Source organism: Halichoerus grypus, chromosome 8, assembly GCF_964656455.1.
Source record: "Halichoerus grypus chromosome 8, mHalGry1.hap1.1, whole genome shotgun sequence".
Classification (NCBI taxonomy): Eukaryota; Metazoa; Chordata; class Mammalia; order Carnivora; family Phocidae; genus Halichoerus; species Halichoerus grypus.
The window spans coordinates 123783224-123802433 of record NC_135719.1 but is presented as its reverse complement, the minus strand read 5'-3'; the positions used below and the strand labels follow the sequence as shown (position 1 = coordinate 123802433).

General features: G+C 52.1%; 2 protein-coding genes across 8 annotated transcripts in view; one reads left to right on the top strand and one right to left on the bottom strand.

The window, feature by feature from the left end:
* ZFYVE1 (zinc finger FYVE-type containing 1) overlaps positions 1-4643 on the top strand; it is a 57177-nt gene extending 52534 nt beyond the window's left edge. For all 3 annotated transcript variants that reach the window (XM_036097772.2, XM_078053873.1, XM_078053874.1), the window contains 3 exons: positions 271-451; positions 968-1081; positions 3061-4643. In XM_036097772.2, coding sequence (XP_035953665.1) covers positions 271-451; positions 968-1081; positions 3061-3293 — 528 coding nt within the window. In that variant the 3' untranslated portion in view covers positions 3294-4643. The remainder of the gene's footprint in view (positions 1-270; positions 452-967; positions 1082-3060) is intronic.
* Positions 4644-9973: 5330 nt separating this feature from the next.
* DCAF4 (DDB1 and CUL4 associated factor 4) overlaps positions 9974-19210 on the bottom strand; it is a 29530-nt gene continuing 20293 nt past the window's right edge. For 4 of the 5 annotated variants that reach the window (XM_036099298.2, XM_036099369.2, XM_036099621.2 and 1 more), the window contains 6 exons: positions 15587-15666; positions 14298-14396; positions 14090-14187; positions 13049-13222; positions 12482-12596; positions 9974-11060 (listed from right to left, as the gene is read on the bottom strand). In XM_036099298.2, the coding sequence (XP_035955191.1) occupies positions 10867-11060; positions 12482-12596; positions 13049-13222; positions 14090-14187; positions 14298-14396; positions 15587-15666 (760 nt within the window). In that variant the 3' untranslated portion in view covers positions 9974-10866. The remainder of the gene's footprint in view (positions 11061-12481; positions 12597-13048; positions 13223-14089; positions 14188-14297; positions 14397-15586; positions 15667-19210) is intronic. The other variant, XM_078053875.1, reaches the window with a different exon arrangement.

Below are 19210 nucleotides of genomic sequence, written 5' to 3'. Positions count from 1 at the left end.
AGACTTAGCAGAGTTCTTTCTGAGGACGCTGTGACTCAGCCAGACAGATTTGAGGTGGCTTTCCAGGCACATCTCAGGAGAAAATGGGTCACAGCTGGGCTTCAGTGGGTGCGCTCTGTGTGACTGGAGGTCTCAGGTTCTCTCCATTACTGCTGTCGGGGTCCTGCCGTTCTCAGTGGTCCTGAGGTCCTCTGCCTGGGTCTCGCTGGCTTTCCCAGCTGGTAGAAATGAATAATACCTGCCCCTCTGTTTGTTTTGGGCTTGGAACAGAGCTGCAACAAGTGCGCTACATCGTTTAAAGATAACGACACCAAGCATCACTGCCGCGCCTGCGGGGAGGGCTTCTGTGACAGCTGTTCGTCCAAGACCCGGCCCGTGCCCGAGCGGGGCTGGGGCCCTGCGCCCGTGCGGGTGTGCGACAACTGCTATGAAGCCAGGAATGTCCAGTTAGGTAACGTGGGGCCCAGGAGCTGCAGGGGTGGGGGGGGCCCTCTCTCCTTGGCACAGTGGACTCCCCATGCCTCACCCCTTTCCAGCCCCGTCACTCTAACGACGGCAGCTGCCCGCCTGGCCCTGGCCGGCGTCCTCTAAGCTCTTTGTTAACAGAGTCCTAGGGGTGCGAGTCCTGGGGGTGGGGGGTTCACCCTGTCCTGTGTTTACCAGACATGGCTTAGACTGGGTCTTCTTCCTGGAGAAGGTTCTTGGTCATGCTCCTAGAACCTTTCTGGCTTACCCTGAGAGGAAGGTTATAAAACAGCTCCAGAGGGTTGAGGTCAAGGACTACCAGAGCTCACTGGGTGTCAGGGTCTGGCCTGCCTCACAGCCCAGACCCTTGTGGTCACTGCAGGGCAGGAAGCACAGTGGTATCCTGGGAGATGGATCCAGAAGCGCTCTGCGGTTGCCCCCTGAGTTTTCCATTTGGAAAATGACTAAGAGGTGACGGCTTTTCCTTTCTCATTGTCTATAGACGTGACTGAGGCACAGGCTGACGATGAAGGCGGGACGCTGATTGCACGGAAGGTGGGCGAGGCCGTGCAGAGCACTTTGGGAGCCGTGGTGACAGCCATTGACATACCACTAGGTGGGTGTAGTGTGTGTGGCATGAGGGGTTTCAGAGTGCCCCGGGCTGTCACTGTGTCGGGCTTGCTGACCTAGATTGAGCTGGGCAGCAAGGAGTTGACTGAAAATTTACGTTTGCTTGCTTCTGCTGAACCTTAGTGGTTTCGTGTTTAATCCTGGAGGCCATCTCTTACACCATCCATTGCTGCATAACAAACTACCTGAAAATGTAAAGGCTTGAAACAACCGCCATTTTTTTAAAATTATTTTATTTGACAGAGAGAGACACAGTGAGAGCAGGAACACAAGCAGGGGGAGTGGGAGAGGGAGAAGCAGGCTCCCCGCTGAGCAGGGAGCCTGACGGGGGGCCTGATCCGAGGACCCTGGGATCATGACCTGAGCTGAAGGCAGACGCTTAACGACTGAGCCTCCCAGGCGCCCCGAAACAACCACCATTTTATCATGTCTCACAACTTTGAGTCAGGAAGGGTCATTATTCGGGTCTGGGTGGCATTGCCTGGAGTTGCCACCTGAGAGTCCAGTGTGGCAGCCTGTGTCCCGAGGGGCTAAGCCAACCTCGCTTACATGCTGGGCACTTCGGCAGGACTGCCTGGAAGGCTGGGCTTGGTAGACCCCATCTCCGTGTGTTCTTCAGGCCTCTCTACGTGGTTTCTCCAGGGGTCGTTGGACTTCTTACGTGGGGGCTCAGGACTCTTAAGAGCCAATATCCCAAGAGATAGGAGGTAGAAGCCACCAGTGTCTTGAAGGTCTGGGCCTGGAAGACTCCTCTGCCGTAGACTCCTGTAGTCACAAAGCCTGCCTGGATTTGAGGGAGGGGGCAGGAGTGTCAGTTTGTGGCTGTCTTTAATCGACCACACCAGCCAAGCCAAGCTGTTACTCATTAAGGATTTAAGATCCTTATTCACCTCCAGTTGTGAGGGGTACCTGTAACTAGGAGGGTCAGAGAGAGGGGAAGGGAAACCCTCCAGTGTGTGTGTGGAAGGCTTGGGCACGGTTGGCTGGGCCCGGGGTGTTTCTGCCCATTGCAAGGGAGCGACTGAAGGCTCCTGGGTGGGTGGTGGTAGAAATCACTTGGATCTGATTTACTGTCCTTGTGGCTCAAAGGTGAGCAGATGATGAGCTTTTGACTCAAGGAATAGATTTGGTAGGAATAGATTTGCCCAGGCTTGAAGCTCAGGTTGCATCCACTCTCGGCTGCCTGGGAGAAGCGGGGCTGCCCTCGGCACAGAGAGCCCGCCGCCCGTGCTCCCCAGCGGCTCACCTGCGCAGTGCCCACTGGCTGCTGCGTCCCAGGCCGGTGTGTCAGACATGTCACGTTATTTCTTGTAATCCCCGTAACCGCTCTTGAATGTGGGTTGTTGAAGAGGAGGAAGCCAAGGCCCTGAGAAGTTAGGTAACCTCTCTCGATCCTGCAGCCGCTAATTAGCACGTGCTCAGTGGAACTGGGATTTGAATGAAGAGATATCCTGACTCCTAGAGTCTGGGCTTCTTTATCATTATTCCAGTGGGTATTTTTTTTAAAGATTTTATTTATTTATTTATTAGAGAGAGAGAGAGAGAGTGCAAGCACAAGCAATGGGAGAGGCAGAGGGAGAGAGAGGGAGGAGCAGGCTTCCCGCGGAGCAGGGGGCCCGATGCGGGGCTCGATCCCAGGCCCGCGGGATCATGACGTGAGCCGAAGGCGGACGCCTAACGCCTGAGCCCCCCGGGCGGCCGGCCCCGGTGCTGCTTGATGCGGCTGCGCCTCAGGATCACCCGTGAGCTCAGCAGATGCGCAGATCTCCGCGCCTGGGCCGCAGCTCCAGGTCTGACCTGCATGGTGGGGGGCGCAGGCCAGGGCTCTGCGTGTTTTACAGGCTCCGTAGGTGAGGGGCGCCGGCGTGGCCGTGTAGGCGGGCACGGGGGCGGCAGGGCCGCGAGCCGGGGAAGAGCCTGACGGTGCCCCCTGGCCCGGGGGCCCTCGCTGTTGTCCCGCCGCAGGGCTGGTGAAGGACGCGGCCAGGCCGGCGTACTGGGTGCCCGACCACGAGATCCTGCACTGCCACAGCTGCCGGAAGGAGTTCAGCATCAAGCTTTCCAAGCACCACTGCCGGGCCTGCGGACAGGGCTTCTGTGACGAGTGCTCCCACGACCGCCGGGCTGTCCCCTCGCGAGGCTGGGACCATCCTGTCCGAGTCTGCTTTAACTGCAATAAAAAGCCCGGTGACCTTTAACCCCAGCTCCCTCTCCGCGTCCTTCACAATTCCTTAGGTTCTCAGGGTTAGAAACAGAAGTCTCATTGAGGTCGGCCCTCCTGCCGGGCACCTGTCACAGTGTGTGTCCTCTACTCCCGGGGCCACTTTCCTGGGGTGGGGGTGGGGCAGGCGGCCGGCCCAAAGGTGGGAGCCCCTCAGCGCAGGGGTCCGGGCAGCTTCCCGCAAAGGGGAATGAAATTGAATCCATTGCGTTTATTTCAGTTAAAAATAATAAAGATACAAATATACGTGTAGATACATCTGAAGGGAACGTGGAGCATATTCAGGCTGCTGCTGGCTCTGAAGACTTAGCACAGTCTGTCCCCAGCACGGGGACAAGGTGGCTGCGGCCGCAGGTCTTCCCCACAGAACAGAGCCAGGTACAGAGCCACTGTGTCGCTAGTCACCTTTTGCTTCTTCTCTGTGAGCCTTTGAAGCCTCTCCTTTCCTTACCTTTTCCCAGGGACCTCTTGCTTGGAATGGCCTGACAGGAATCTCCGGGGGCCCTCGGGTTGGATCCCTACTCTAGGCCTCGGCCGACGTCAGTCATCAGAGACTGCCCAACTTAGCGTGTGGGTCACCGGCGTGGGGGGAGGGTAGGGGGTATGGTCCTCGGCCCCGAGTACTGGGGAGGGCATGGGAGGAAACGGGCCTTCCCCAGCGGGCTTTCCTGCTTCGTGATGCTTCTGTGTCCGCTTGGCTTTCCCAGAGGCCGCACCCTGCTCCTAAATAGAGCACCTGCTTCCTTCCCCTCCGCCCCTGCGAGCCCACCATCTGCTTCTGAGTGTTGCACTAGGATTTTTATTGCTTATTTTGAAGTGTCTTAATTCTTTGTTCCCTGATACATGTCCCCTCTGGCTATTGGAGGGGTGATACGAGAATCTTCCAGGGAAACAGCGCACCGAATGGACTGTTAGTTGTTTTAAATATATATAAATATTTCAACGGATCATTAAGAAGAAAATTCTCTGGTTCTTGCAAGAGAAGTCAATTGAACTTTCGTTTCTCACCAAGAGCCGGGACATCCATCTCTCATGACTGGAAAGACTGTTGTGCTGAAACCCTGTCATCGGGGCGGATTTTATCTTCACTGGCCAAACATGAAGAATGAAGTGCGACGTAGTTCCTGACAGAGCTGGTGGGTGGGCCGCGCTTCAGGGAGGGACGTGGCAGGCGGTCCCGGCATGAGTCAGTGTGACGGGAGCCCCGGCACGCGGTGGTCCTCCTCGGACCCGCGTCCTTACGGCCTCCCGTGGCCCAGTGACTCAGGCCCTACTCTCGTACTGTGTATTCTCAAATTCGCCATTATAAAGGAATCTTCCTGCTGAATATGGACTGTGCTCTTTCCTTTAAACTCCTCAGTAGACCTGGCCTCTTTCTAGTCGATAGGAAAGTAGCTGGTGGCTTTCAGAGCAGAATCCAAGTGAGAGGCATGCTTCTGGGGTAATATTTGACTTTTAATACCTCAGTCTGTTACTCTAATAAGAACTTAGAAAAAAGCAGAGCTAAATACCACAGAACTGTGGTAGGGGTTTTCATCTCACGACGACGGGCTGTTCTCCCTCAGCTTTTAGACAGATCGCCGCCTCCAGCTGTTTGCTAACAGGGAACTTGGTGGCTAGTCCTTTAGAGAGGGTACTAATGGCTGCTCACAGAACTTTCTGGTGGTGAGGGCTCCACGCGTGCTCCCTGGCCGTGCCATGGCCCTGCACTTGGGCTGTTCATCAGAGCTTTCCCCAGTGGGCGGCCACTGGCCGTGGGGTGGGGGAGCCACGTCAGCCCGGCCCCAAGTAGGGCCACCTGTGTCACACGCAGCGGGGGCCACTGCCCGGCGACTTGTGTGCTCGGTTTCACTTGGGAAGCTGTGGGGCCTCAGTCCACGGGGAGTCGTCTCTCACGGAAGAGTCTAGGTGTTGCTACTGACCTAGGGAAACCCTGGGAAAAACTTCTCTACCTTTTTATCTGTTGCTTCCCTTCTCAGTCCCTTGCCCTGCCTTCTCTGTTCAACTCCCGCGTCCGTCCTCCATGGCCTCCTCCTCCTCCTCGTGGGCACGGACACTCTCGTCTTTGTCCTTTCCCTCGACTTTCCCTGTCCTGTTCCCATCCCTTTCATCCTTACCCCTGCTTTTTGGGTGAGTGGAGCAGAGGGGTGTATGGTGGTGGCCCTTTGTCCCGTTGTCTTGCGGGGGCGGCCCTGAGCACGCGTCTGCCGGGCCACATAGGAATGACGCAGGACAGTCTTCTGCACGCCCTTCCTTAACACTAGTCAGACCGAGAGAGTAAAGGAAGAGAACTGACCCAGTGTTGAAGTAATCGAACGTTCGCTTTTCTTGTCCTATACAATCCCAGCCTCAACTGAAGGGGTGAAAACCAGCTAAACTCGGGATGAAAATGGCTTAAACTATTGAACTGTTATAATACAAATTTCCACTTGATAAATCTTCTGAAACTGAACATAAAATCAACCAGTGTCCAGATGAAGAAACAGGACGTGATTGCAACCCCAGAAACTGCCCACCCACCGGCCCCCACCCGGAGAGCCCACTATCGTGACATCTAATAGTGCAGATTAGTTCCCCCACCCTTTAGGGGGTGGCTGCATAAAGGCTTTAATAAATTTCCAGTTTGGGGCACCTGGCTGGCTCATTCGGAAGAGCATGCAACTCTTGATCTCAGGGTCACGAGTTTGAGCCCCATGTTGGGCATAGAGATTACTTAAAACAAATTTCCAGTTTGAAAGACTTGCTCCGAGGTGGGGATCACTGGTGAAGCGCTTGGAGAGCTTGGATGGAAGGCTTTAGCTGTGGCTGAGAACCACGTGGTCTCCTGAGCAACGGGACACGGGGGGACCCTTCCGCATCCGTTGGGTTTCGCTCTGCTGGTTTGACTTCCCAGTACACGGGTGCCAGTTAACACCAGGGACTGCTGGGACTAAATATGGTTGATATTCTCAACAACCACACTGGAAGGGAGGGAGTGTGTTCGTGTTTTATAGCTGAGGACACTGGCTCAGAGAGGTTTGGAAGCCCAGTGTCGCTTGACCAGTGAGACTCGAAGCTGGGGTTTGATTCCAGGCGGCCCTGAAAAGCCTCAGTGCCTTCTGCGCTCCGCCCTGTGTCCCCTGCCCAGGTAGAGCTTAAATTTCCTTCCTCCTCCTCGGGTTGTGAATTGTGCATTTCCCGATAAGAGAAAAAGGTCCCTGCTGTGTCGTTATCAGGAGGACTTAGCTTTACATCTGTTCGTCATGGTAAAGGAGAGCACCACTTCCCTTTCACTAAAACATCACACACAAACTGGCTTACAGATGAAGCAAGTTGATCTGGCTTGTACCATTGGAGCTCAGCTTCCGGTTGTAAAAAAATGGTAATTTCCCCCACCATATTTGCGTTTTCAATTTCAGAATTTCCATCAACCAGGGGGAGAAAACTGAACCCATAATGGCAGCCCATAACTCTTACCACTGATGGGGTTCGTTTTAGAATCTGAGTTCTGCCTTCTGTTAAATTACACCTGGTGCAACTTTTTCCTTTTTTTTTGTTCCTGGGAAACTCAGACTTAAGAGCACTGAAGCACAAATGGTACAGGGGTATATGGAGTTAGAGAAGGTGTAATTTAGGGATACGCTCATATGACCGACACCATCTTTGAAACTGCCACTTATAGACCACAGCATGTCTTTCTGGGTCTGGTGGGATTTGGCAGAGTCCACTAGCCCATAATGCCAATACTGGGTGACTTCATCCACTGCTGTGGTTTCAGCTGCCACCTTATCCTTAACTCCAGCCTGAATCACTCTCGAGGCTCTGGCTCCTCCAGCCCTAGACATCTTGCTTCCATTTCCCAGACACCATGTCACCTCGGTTTAGGCAGCCCTGGGCTACCGGCAGCATTTATTATCCGGGTGCCTTTGCTCAGATTGTGGCTTCTGCAGAGAAAGTCCTTTTTGCTGTAGCTGCTCTTAATTCAGATGAAGCCAAGAGCGCAAGCGGGTGGGGGGCAGGAATAAACCAGGAGATGGAACAGACAGGCCAACCAGTCCAGAGGTCACTTGTGGGGGACAGAGACGGCTGGTCTTGAGGAAAGAGGACAGAAGGGAGAATTAGGTTGAACCGAACCCAGATCTTAAACTTTCAGGCTTAAATAGAAAGTCCCATTCTGTCAAGCCCAAGGGGCCTAATGGATCTGAGTTGAGCGGGAGATGCTTCTGGCTCTTCCACTTATTAGAAGACCTGGGCTAGTCACTTTGTTTTTTTTCCTTCAGTATATTGGAGTGACCGTCACCTACTTCACAGGATTGTAAGAATGAAACGGCGATGATGCTGGCAAAGCTAAGCTTTCTGGAGGTTTCTGAGACTTAACAGTGGGACTTTGACAGATGGAAAGGAGGGGAGTCCGGCTTGCTCAGAGGCCCAGGTGAGGGAGAATCTTGAAACATTTGTGTCCTGAGACCAGGCAGGAGGTGGAGATGGGGCAAAAGGGGCAAGGCACACATGACCCAATCTCAAGGCCACACATTCTGAGGCACAAGAAGACACTGAACGCAGGGACCCAGGAAGATCGCTCCCGTGGCAGGGGCCACGCAGTGGGTAGCCTGGAGAGGCAGACAGGAAGAGGCCCAGACGCAGCAGCATGCACAGAATGAAGAGGAGACCGAGTTTGGCCTGCAGTTGTGTACAGAGATGGTTGTGGAAAATTTCGGCCAGGACAGATCTAGGGCTGACATAAGTGGGGCTAACTTGGTCTCAAAGGACACTTCTGGGGACCCGTTGGGGGACACCAAGGAGGCTGTCCGCCCTCCCGAGCACGTTAGGCTGTCTGAATTCTAAGGTGGCTACACAGCAGGATGGTGTGAAGCAGGTGTTTATCTTGTGGGCATCTGTGATCCCCAGTGCTAAGCAGAGCCGCCGTCCTCTCAGCCGCTTACAAGGCGACAAACCAGCAAGCAGCATGTATCCTCACAGCGTGGTGCTGCGTCCCATCGCCTGCTCATCCTCCACCTCTTGCTGTCACCGGGGAACAGGGCAAAATGCCCTAAGAGATGTGCAGGTGAAGAGAAAAAAAATACTTCATCCGGACTGTGGGACATTATGTTAACAAGCAAACAGACCATCATGTTTAATTTCTCAGCTAAGTCTGACTTTTCATACAACCTATACCAGATGTTGGAAGTGACTGCTAACCAGAGATCAAGAACAAATTTGCTAAGTTTAGAGTTTTTAAAGAACCACTCCCCCCCTTTTTAAAAAGCCTAGGGGAAACCGAAAACGGTTCTTTGACAACTCTGTCTGCCTAACAAGGAACTTGGGCCAGGACACAGGTGTCGTTTAGAAGGTCTATGGGGACAGGGCCATCATGTCAGAACTCACCGCTACTCTCCTGAGGAGTCCTGTTGTCTCCACTGCTTGGGGAGGGGTCAGAGTTGGACAGGGTAGCCACCCATGGGCATGAAACAATACAGAACCGTGGGGGCAACTGCGTTAGATGGCCAGTACCAGCGATTTTAAATTGAGATCCTGTAATGAACTTGTATATTGTGATAACCTAGAACTTGTGGGGACAAGAGTGAGTGTTCATGGCTCAGCAGTTCTGCCTGTGTGTTGGGCAGGGACACGCCACCAAAGTTGATCCAAAAGACCCTGCAGTGACAGTGGCCACCTGGACCCTTCAGTCACGTAGGTGTTTCCTGAGATCTCTGTGCAGGTCAGTGCCAGGGTTGCAGAGATACAGGGGCCAAATCTAAATGACCGACCACCTACAAATCTCACCATTGCTGAGGACCAGAAAAGTGCATTTACCTGGTGATTTCAAGATCATGGGCTGTTAGCTGCACACGGACGCTGGCACCAGGCCACTTCCTGATTTCTCCACGGCACTTGCCTTGATAACACGAGTGTTGTCAGCGACTGGAGGAGCCTGAGCAGCAGGGAACGTGGTCTCAAGTCTCTCGGAACAGGCCTGAGATCTGAGCAAGTCAGTGTCTCTGTGCCCAGACTTCCCCACCTGTAAAGGGATGCTAATAATTTTTACATTACTCCTGCTGTGCCACCTTTATGGGTTGTTACAAGGATCAAGGAAGATGGGGGAAAGTTCTTTATAAAATGAGGCACTAAAAATATTTGCCATAACGTGTAGCTCATCTATCAGATGACCAATCTGATGGTCTCATCATTTTTGTTTTTGGATTTGGTTCTCGTACTAGGGTTCTGGCAGGAAACAGAATTAACTACCACTCAAGGGAGTAACTGAAGAGTTTAACTGGCAAAGTTCCTGGGCTAGCAACAGTGAGGTGCAGTTACTTGGAGATCTGAAGGGACGAATGGAGAAGCTGCTGGAACCCAGAGAGTGCGCCGTTCCAACAGGGGCTGCGGCCTTGGGTAGAGGGACACAGCCACAGCCGCCCAGAGCCCAGCCAGAGGGGGACCAGGGAGCTCACCGTTGTAGTCCCTGCAGGTCAGCTTCTTGGGGCGTGCACAGAGCAGGCGGGAAAGGGCACGGCGGCTCTGGAGGGCCAGGTGAAAGCTCTCTGGCAAAGCCGTTAAAGCTGGTCTACCTCTATTACCCCGCCCAAGATCTGAGTAGACGTTACTGCAGCTGGTTCGTTGCTATAGCGAACAAGCATCAGTCCTGATCTAAATCATTCACAGAAGCGACGAAACATGCATGGTTCTTTCTAGTTTATTGTTTGGTAGAAAGACAGGTTCTTGAACGCTGTATAAACATCTCACAAAGTGCTTCTTCTAGATTACAAAAAGTCAAAGCCAATTTTCTTTGAGATGGGGCCCTTAAATCTGACACTCAAGTCACCGTAATAGAAACAGAAGCTGTTATACCTAACGTTCTGGAAGGCACCTCAAAAAAGGCACGCTAGGACCTGTTTAAAACCTTTAGCATCTAGAAAGATCCATCTTTCCTTCCAATGCCTATGAATGGTGGTAAAAGGAGAAAGCGAGGTCTGCTATAGATGCTGAGTAAGTCTTGAGAAAGCTTTTTAAAAATGACTCCAAAATCCAGCCTCCAATCTTTATCTCTAGAGACTCAGAGAAATGACCCCCCCTTCCCCCCGCGCCTTCCCGGTCTCCCCAGCTGACTTTCTCCAGTCCACGCGCACAGCTTTCTGGGACCCAGGCACTGACTGCACTAACAGCCTCACCCAGTCTCCTCATTAGGCTTCTTAAAAGGGCTTTTGGTGAAAGCAGCAGCTTTAATTTAGTTACTGCCAATCTTCAGCCCTTAGAAAAGTATTTCTTGTTTAAAAAAAAAAAAGGGAGGGGGACCACAGACTATTCTAAGGAATTTAACAAGGAAATAAGTACCTTTTATGAAAAGGACTTTTGAGTTCTCTGAGCACACAATTTAACTGAAAGAACTTTACTGAAGTGTCTCCACATAAAACAGCACCTACTTCCCGGCAGCTGGATGGATGGGATGGATCTGTGTACACAGAGCATCCATTTAAAATGCCCTCAGTGGAAACAGCAATTGTGGCAGAAGTCTGGCTGCTCCTTACTCCCTTACGTCAAATCCACATCCCTCCAGGCTGCATCCTGTGGAATTAGGTGTAGGAGAAACAGTAAAGGTCCTGCTGGACGGCCATGAGCAGCCCTGGGGCTCCCCGGAAACCCCCAAGCCGAGAAGAGAAGGCCACACTGGGGATGTCAGCCTTGGAGGTGGGGTGTGGGGAGGGTATGGTTCTGAGCAGGCAGGCGTCATGGAAGCTCCAGATTCTCGTGTAGCAGTCCTGGCCCACTAAGAAAGAGGGAAGACACATGGCAGGTTAGAACACACAGGAGCACTTGTATACATGTGGACACGGCTTCTCGTGATTCCTAAGGGACTCCACTGGAGCCAGAACACAAACTCAAATGGAAATTATTTCTGCTGATAATCTGTACTTCTTGAAAATCAAAGTCACAGGTCTCCCTGGTGCTCCAGAATCACAACTAGTCGCAGGTACTCCAAGTGACAAGATGCACTGGCTGGTGTCCCCAGGCACCCTGGCGAACAGGTGGCCACTCTGCTTCTCTTATGTCAAGGGCTGCTCAAGGGAGAGCCCAGCCCCCTGGTCTAGATGACATGCAACTGATTTCCTTTTTGTGAAAGAGTAACCAGGAAGATCTCTTCCCTTCAGTATATCCTGGGGACACACCAGAGCGGTTTCTGGTTTAATGGCTCAGTTTCTAAGACCAGGTAAGTCTCTGGAGCTCACAGCTGTAAGGAATGTGGTGCCGAACAAGCACCGGCTGCAGCAGCCCAGATAGGCTGCTGGAGATCTTCAGAGGAAAGGGGGGCAGATCTCAGGGTCTCTCGGACTTCACTTCACTCCCTCAGCTGTGATGGCTCAGGCTGCCCGGCACGTCGAGGACTGCACTAGCCCACCACCCACGTCTGCCTCTCAACGGGCTCCTCTCTTTCCTATTACCTAGAGCACAGCAGCTCTACTGAGGTGGAAACTAGGCTTAAAGAGGAAGCTAAACAGCCTGAGAAAGTTTTAACAAAGTGATGCTTCTTTGGCACAAAAGAAGATTCACAGAGAACAAGTACATTCTGGAGGCGTATCTGCAAATCTGAGGACATGTCAAGACCAAGAACATATTCCTTGATGTCAAGGGCTTACTATTTCATGTGTCAAACCACTGAACTTCCATGCTATCAGAATATTCTGTTGCCCCAGAAACAGCAAAATCTGCAATCAACTTGTAGCCCTTTTCAAGGGAGTTTAGTAGCTCAACACCTCTGCTCCTATTCTGCAGATAGGGATCCCCAGGGATAGTGTTAAGGGGACCAGGAACCAGTTCCATTACAATTACCTTAATTTCTTTTCTCAACATCCAAGACTGGAAAGTGAGCACAAAGTACAGGGAGCCTAAGCTTTTAAACAGGATAGGATAAAGGTCACACTGAATGCTGACCAGGTGGACACCCAAGTCTCTCAATGTTTTATTGCACGTAACTTGCCTGTTACTGAGGTGATGTTCTCCCACCAATGTGAGGACAAAGGGCTGTCCCACCTGGTGGCCATTTAACTGCTCCTTACTAATGTGCTGTTCTATGTCCCATCTAGTGTTTCCGACCAGCAGCCCACAGTCCCACGTACGAGGTTCTGATCTGGAGTAATTTCTCCCTTTGCCATTTGATAGGACAGAAAGAGCTCCCCTTCCCCAGGTTACCTGCTACCACAATTCCTTCTTCCTCGTGCACGTGCAGGGGCAGGTAGGCGTACTCGTTCACATGACCTTCGTACTGCCTTATACACTTAGTGGTCCTCAGGTCCCACAACTTGATCTGTGGAAAGCACAAGGGGCCATTAGAGGGTCCGGCAGGTACACTAGTGAACCCAGGCAGGGCAAGGTGGTCTCCAAACACCTCTTAGAGTGAGGAAAGTCTAAATTTCAAAAGCACCAAAACCAGTTTCATGTCAGTCTACACCAGGCTGGGCTCCCAGGTGGAGAAAGCAACTGCCCTACACAGCCCACAGCTCGTCTCCAGCTGCCCTTCCCCCGCTACTGTCTGGCCCAGGCTCTCTCTCTCTCTCTCTTAAAAGATTTTATTTTAAAGTAATCTCTACACCCAACATGGGGCTCGAACTCATGATCCTGAGATCAAGAGTCACACACTTGTCCGAATAAGCCAGCCACGTGCCCCACCACGAGGGTCTTTGCTGAAGAGTCCTTCACCTGGCAGAGCCCTACACCAGCGGCTCCAGTGGCCTGAGTCATCAAGTGCTACCCCCCTACCGTTCCCGCCATGTCGGACGCCATCAGGTTTTGCTCTTCTTGGAGGATTTGCACAGAGGTCACTGCTGAGTCGTGGAAAAGGCGGGTGGCCTTCCAGCCCTTGCCCTGATTTCGACAACGCAGATCTATGGCAAAGATCTCCCCAGAACGACAGCCATTAAACAGCAAAGGAGCCTATGGAAAGAGAATGAGTGGTACCACCCCCTCTAAGGCTGGGAGGGGTGCGCCCTCCAGAATACAACTCCTGCCTCGCCTCCCCTCTCCCAGCCCTGGGTTAGCGGTGTGGGCGATGCTGTGGTCAGGCTTTGAGCCTCAGTATAGCTGGAAGGGTTCCTTATGAAAGGGTAAAAGAACTGGACCCAGGTGTCTTCCAGTGTCCTCCCCACTGCCTGCATTGGCCCCTCAGGCCTCACTCTGTGAAGTTCAAGTGAAGGTGCCTTCTCTCCACCAAGATCCTTTGTGAGAAGCCAGGGGGAGGAATATGGGGTAGGAGAGAGCAAAGATCCAGGTAAGGCTTGCAGTCCCAAACACAGGGCAGACAGCTGAAGCAGCCTGAATAACACGCCCTGTGCTTACTGCACAAAGCAGGTCGGCACACTCTCTCCTCCATGCTTAAAGAAAGATGGCATTTTCAGTGAGCAAGTCTCTGAAATGTATTGTCTAAAAGTAGGATTTTTAAACTTATAAATTACATAACTTGAAAACTGTATGAACCTAATAAGTATGATGAATTGGGACTTAATTTATACATTAAAAAAATTACTTGTCCTGCTGGCTAATCCAAGTACTCAAGAATTGCTAACAATTCATTTAAATAGGAAGCTGTTTAAAGCCAGTTTAGCCAGACCTTTCTGAATCAGCCAACTTTCATCCAGTGCAAATATAATCACCAAGTAACCCGCTAATCCTTTCTGATGCCCTCTTTTTTTCCCCTGAAAAAGCGAGACGACCAGATGCCACACAGAGGGATCCAGTTTCAATCCAGTAAAATTTCTACCCTTGGGAAACTTTACATTGCTGTCCTCCCCTAATCCAACCAACCATGAGAGCAAACTGCTGGGCCAAGACATCACTGCTGGTCCCAAAGGACTGCCGGTGTCCCGTCACCACGTTGGTCACTAGGACCCGCCGAGACAAGCCTGACAGAGACAGAGGGGGCAGAGAGATAAGCATCACTCAGTCTGGAGAAGGGGTTTGAAGCCTGTGAACGTCTTTCCTCTGGGGACCCGTGGGGGCAGCTGCGGCTCACCTGTGCTGAAGCAGTTATTCGCCTGAATGTTGAGGGACCACGCACAGGACCAGGCCCCAGGGATCCGGAAACTGCAGAGCATGCCAGGCCGGTCTCCTGCTGAGGGCAACAGTGAATATAAAAGGTGGCTGCTCTCGAGGGACCTTCCCTCCGTGCTGCCAGGCCAGTGACCGCCCGATCTCGGAGACCTCCAGGAATGGTTGCTCAGAGATCTACACCTTGGCCTTTCTGGCTTTTATGGTAACAAAAAAGACACTCAGCTGGGGTACCTGGCTCAAAAGGGGCTATTCTGAGAGGGAGCACATGAATCTTTCCTGACTTCGCAGTAGTGTTAGAACTGCCGTCAGGGAGGCAGTGTGGCATCTTTACAAGAGGGTTCCAATCCCACAGCACACTATTTGATGGGTGATCTCAAGCAAAACATTTTTAAAATAAGCCTTTTAATTAATAATCCATAAAGGGCACACACCCCAAATAGAGAGTGCGAGTGATCACAAAGTAAATGTAGCCACATGACCATCACTCAGGTTAAGACGCAAAACATTCCAGAACCCTGATACCCCTCCCCGTTACGACCTCCCCACTGTTCCTGAGAGGGAACCACTGTCCTGGTCAGTTCTGTAAGGCAGGCTCTGAACCTCTCTTCGCCTCAGCTTCCTCATCTGTAAGAACGGTGGTTCACACACACTCCTGCCACACGATGAAAGGTCAGGCACCGGGCTGAGTGTGCGTCACCTCATTTCATCCCCCCGTAGCCCGACGGGGTGGGTGTGCTCTTCACAGAAGGTAAGCAACCTGCTCACGTTGGTAAGGGGCAGAGCCGGGATTCATGCCAGGTCTGCCTGAAGGCCTGCACTCTTAGAGCCCTGAGCCTTGTCTAATGAGTCCTAAGTCTCTGAAAGACTGAAAACTTAATATCCAGAGTGCCACCCGGAAGGAGACGTCCAGCTGCCTTCAGGCACACAGATCGCAAGCAACGCCAGCAGCATGTGCCAGGCAGCCCAAATACTTTCATCTCGCACTTTTAACTGTTCTGGCTGCTGAAATGACCCCAAAGGAGGGGTGTGTAGGGACGTGCACACTTGCAGTCCGAATCCTGGGTCAGGGTGCAGGAATTCTCCGACAAGTGCTTTCGTAGACTGACTCGGGCTCACGCAGCCCGTGCTTCCCACCCCTCCCGTCCAAGCCTTGGCCACGGAGTTTACACCGTCGTGGGCTGCAGCTCCTGGAGGCAGGGACCGAGACCTCCCTCAGAGCACCTCCTCCTCCGAAGGGAAAGGACCTGGTACCTGGATGACTACTGACGAACAGCGACGCTGGGAGCAGGGTGGCACAGCCCGGAGTCTCTGCGATGCCCATGAGGCAGAGCCTGAAAAAGCTGTTAAGGACAGTCAAGTACAAGGGTCTCCTCTGGGAAGAGAATGGGCATTAGTACCCTTCAAGAAACTGTAACACCACGAGCCAGATTTAACACGTTCCCATATTCCATATTGAGTTTCAGATTCATTATTTATTTATTTATATATTTTTAAAGATTTTTATTTATTTATTTCACAGCGAGAGAAGGAACACAAGCAGGGGGAGTGGGAGAGGGAAAAGCAGGCTTCCCACTGAGGAGGGAGCCCGATGCAGGGCTCGATCCCAGGACCCTGGGATCATGACCTGAGCCAAAGGCAGACGCTTAACGACTGAGCCACCCAGGCGCCCACAGTTTCAGATATTTTAAAAGGAAAGAAAATGTCACACAGTTGAAAGCCTCTCTGACCCCTCCCCAGTCCAATTCTTCCTTCTCCTCTACCCAGAATCACATTCTAAAACTGCTCTGAGTTCTGCGCCGTGCTCTCTTTCCACAGAGCATCTTCTACAACTCTCCATCTCCACTGTCTTCTAGATTCATCTAGGTTGATTTTGTAGCTCCAATCTCTTCACTTTCACAGTGGAGCATGCCTTTGTATGAATATACAACTCATCTGTCTCATCTCCCGCTGATGGGCACTTCCGTGGTTTTGGGTTGTTTTGCTCTGCTGCTGGAATGAGCATCCCCTCCTATTTTCCTGTCTCATACGTCATGTGTGGGAGGCTGCTTCAAGGCAGTGTTTTCTTGAACCCACGGTACAAGTTTCATTTTGCTACCAAGCACTACATACAAAGAACTGAAACAAAAGTTTCATAAAGTATTTGCTCTTACTAAATATGGGACTCATTATTTTCTAGTCGGCTTCATTAAAAAAATGCCGCTCACAAATGGATGTAATGGCCCACAGAGGGAGGTCATGTCGTGCAGTCTGGAAACAGCCTGATCTGTGCTCACCTGAACGGGCATAATAACTGACACGTCATCATTTTAACTTCAGTTTCCCAACTACAACCAGGTGTGCTGATGCATCGGATCACAGTTGCTTGGGTTTCCTCTTCTTTGAACCACCTGTCTGTGTCTTACCCATGTGTCTGCTGGGCTGTCTTCCAAGTGATCTGCGTCCTCTCCCTTCACAGCCAAACTTCTGTCAGAGGAGTCTGTGTTTCTCCCACTCCCTTGTCTTCCTTTCACTCTTCAGCCCACTGAAACCCAGTCATCATCCAGTTAAATATCCTCCCCAAGGTCTCCAAGGGACTCTGTTTCTCACACTGATCAACACTTTCCAGTCTTGCCTGTGGCCACGCAGCACTGTTTCCAAAGACACGCTCGGTGATGGCCTCCAGAACCCCCTCTGGGAGGCCCCCCTTGGACCTTCTATCACCTACATTGCCTGGCCTAGATCCTGAGCTTCTTCGACTCGTGCCTCTCCTCCACCCCTGGCTCATCCACCACACCCTCTCCGCTGCCCGCAGTCTTACAGCAACCGCCCCCCCTCCCGCCCTGGTCTGAGGTCTCACCCTTGCCAGCTTCTCATAAGATACGCCTCCAGGGCCACAGTCCTCCAGAACATCCCAGCACCAGGTGCCCCACCTTGCCAGAGACCTTACGGATACTACTAGACCACTTCCCGCTGCCCCAGGTGCCACGCTCCCTCCTGCCGCTTCCTTCCGCTGGGAGCTCCATCCCCTCCTTCCCATGCGGGAATCACCTCCAGGAAGGCCACCCCGATCCCTCCATCCCGCCAGCATCCTGCTGCCCCTCGGACATCACGGCAGAGACCGAGCGCCTGCCGCACTGCCCGCTCTAGCACTCACAGGGATGTGTCTGCCCGATGGCCTCTGGTGGAGCGGACGCGCACAGCCCTCACTGAAAACCGTAAATGTCTGCAAAGTTTTCAGGCAACATTCCTGGTCGTCTGAACGTGTGACGTGTGCATGTCACGCTGTCTTGGATGGCAGGCCCCGTGTTAAGTATCTCTAGTTAGAGAGACTGCCGAAGCTATAACGATAACCCTGCAGCCGGGCAGCCGAAGTCCTTCCTAAAGAAACCTCTTTTGCTTCTGGGTTTGGAGGGTGAGGATGTGAGGAGGGAGTCCCTACCCAGTGCACTTTTAATTACTAGGACTAAGATCCAAACTACCCTTACACTTCGTGTGATGCTAATGGGGCCATATCAGTTGGTCCTTTCAGAGGCCACAGGGGTCGAAGAGCCCAGGAAGGGCAGCCTCGGCCTAACCTCTCCCCATTTTGTGGGGGGAACTGCAGAGGACCGGGCTCAACAAGGTGCCATTTTGGTACAGGGAGAAAGTTCCATGACCTTCAGCAGAAGCAGCAGGTGCACAGAAGCCTGAAGATTACCGAAGTGACCACCAGAGGGCAAGCGGCTGAAGAAGCTACCACAGACCACGCTCTGTAAACCCAATTATACGGATTTTTATTCTCTCCTTAGCATAAGGAGAGAAACCTGGGAAAATGTCATCCTGTTTTAAGATCAGAAATGAAAGCAAGGTTCTTGTTTTCTCTCCTTTAAGATCTGGTCTCTTCTGTCCTCTGGTAAGATCATCACAGTAACAGGTGGTCCTATCCCCCCCAACAGAATCCCATCAAACGAAAGCCACATAAAATTTTCAATTTACAGGCCACACAGTTTTGTGTTCGTCTTACGTAAAATGATAACCAGATCTCTAATGTACTTTAGGCTTTTAAAAATAGAGTGCCGTGGAACAAATTAAAAAAACCCCAACTGGTTCCGATTCAGCCATCATGTGCGGAGAACCCATCATGTGCCAAGCACTGTGCTAAGTGCATTCACAGATGTTAAATAATGTTAGCCCTGGAACAACTCCCGAAGTAGGTGCTAGGTACAGTGAGTGGTCAGAGTTTTAAGAACTCATTTATTATGAAAATGAACCATGGACAAGACTCATGCACATGTGGCTTTGGCTCAAACCGTATTACTCCCAGAAGCACAGGACAGACCGTTGTCTTGTCCATCATCAACAGCCCCCAGGGATTCCAGAGGAAGGGTCCAGACAGCCTGACACTGTACTCCTGTGCTTTTAGTAAAAGAGCCCTGATTGTTCTCTGAGAGGGCAGAGACTAGAATGAAGAGAGCTCTAAAGGCGGCTGTCTCTGGGGGCGCCTGGGGGGCTCAGTCAGTTAAGCGTCTGTCTTCGACTCAGGTCATGATCCTGGGGTCCTGGGATCGAGCCCCGCATTGGGCTCCCTGATCAGCCAGGAGTCTGCTTCTCCTTCTGCCTCTGTCCCCCCACCTCCTGCTCATGCCCTCCTCTCTCTCTCAAATAAATACATAAAATTAAAAAAAAAAGAAAGAAAGAAAGAAAGAAAGAAGGCTGTCTCTGACAGGGACCCTAGGCACAGAGCCCACACACTCATGTCCAACGCCAAAGGATTCCCCTCTCCCCTTTACTGATGTCCGCCCTCAGTCTCCCCCACCAAAGGCCCGGCCCCCTCAAACCACTGTAGCTGAGCTCCTCCTCCTCCACCTCAGGAGGATGTGGGGTTCCTGCCTAAGGCTTTACCGTTCCTAAGTGTCC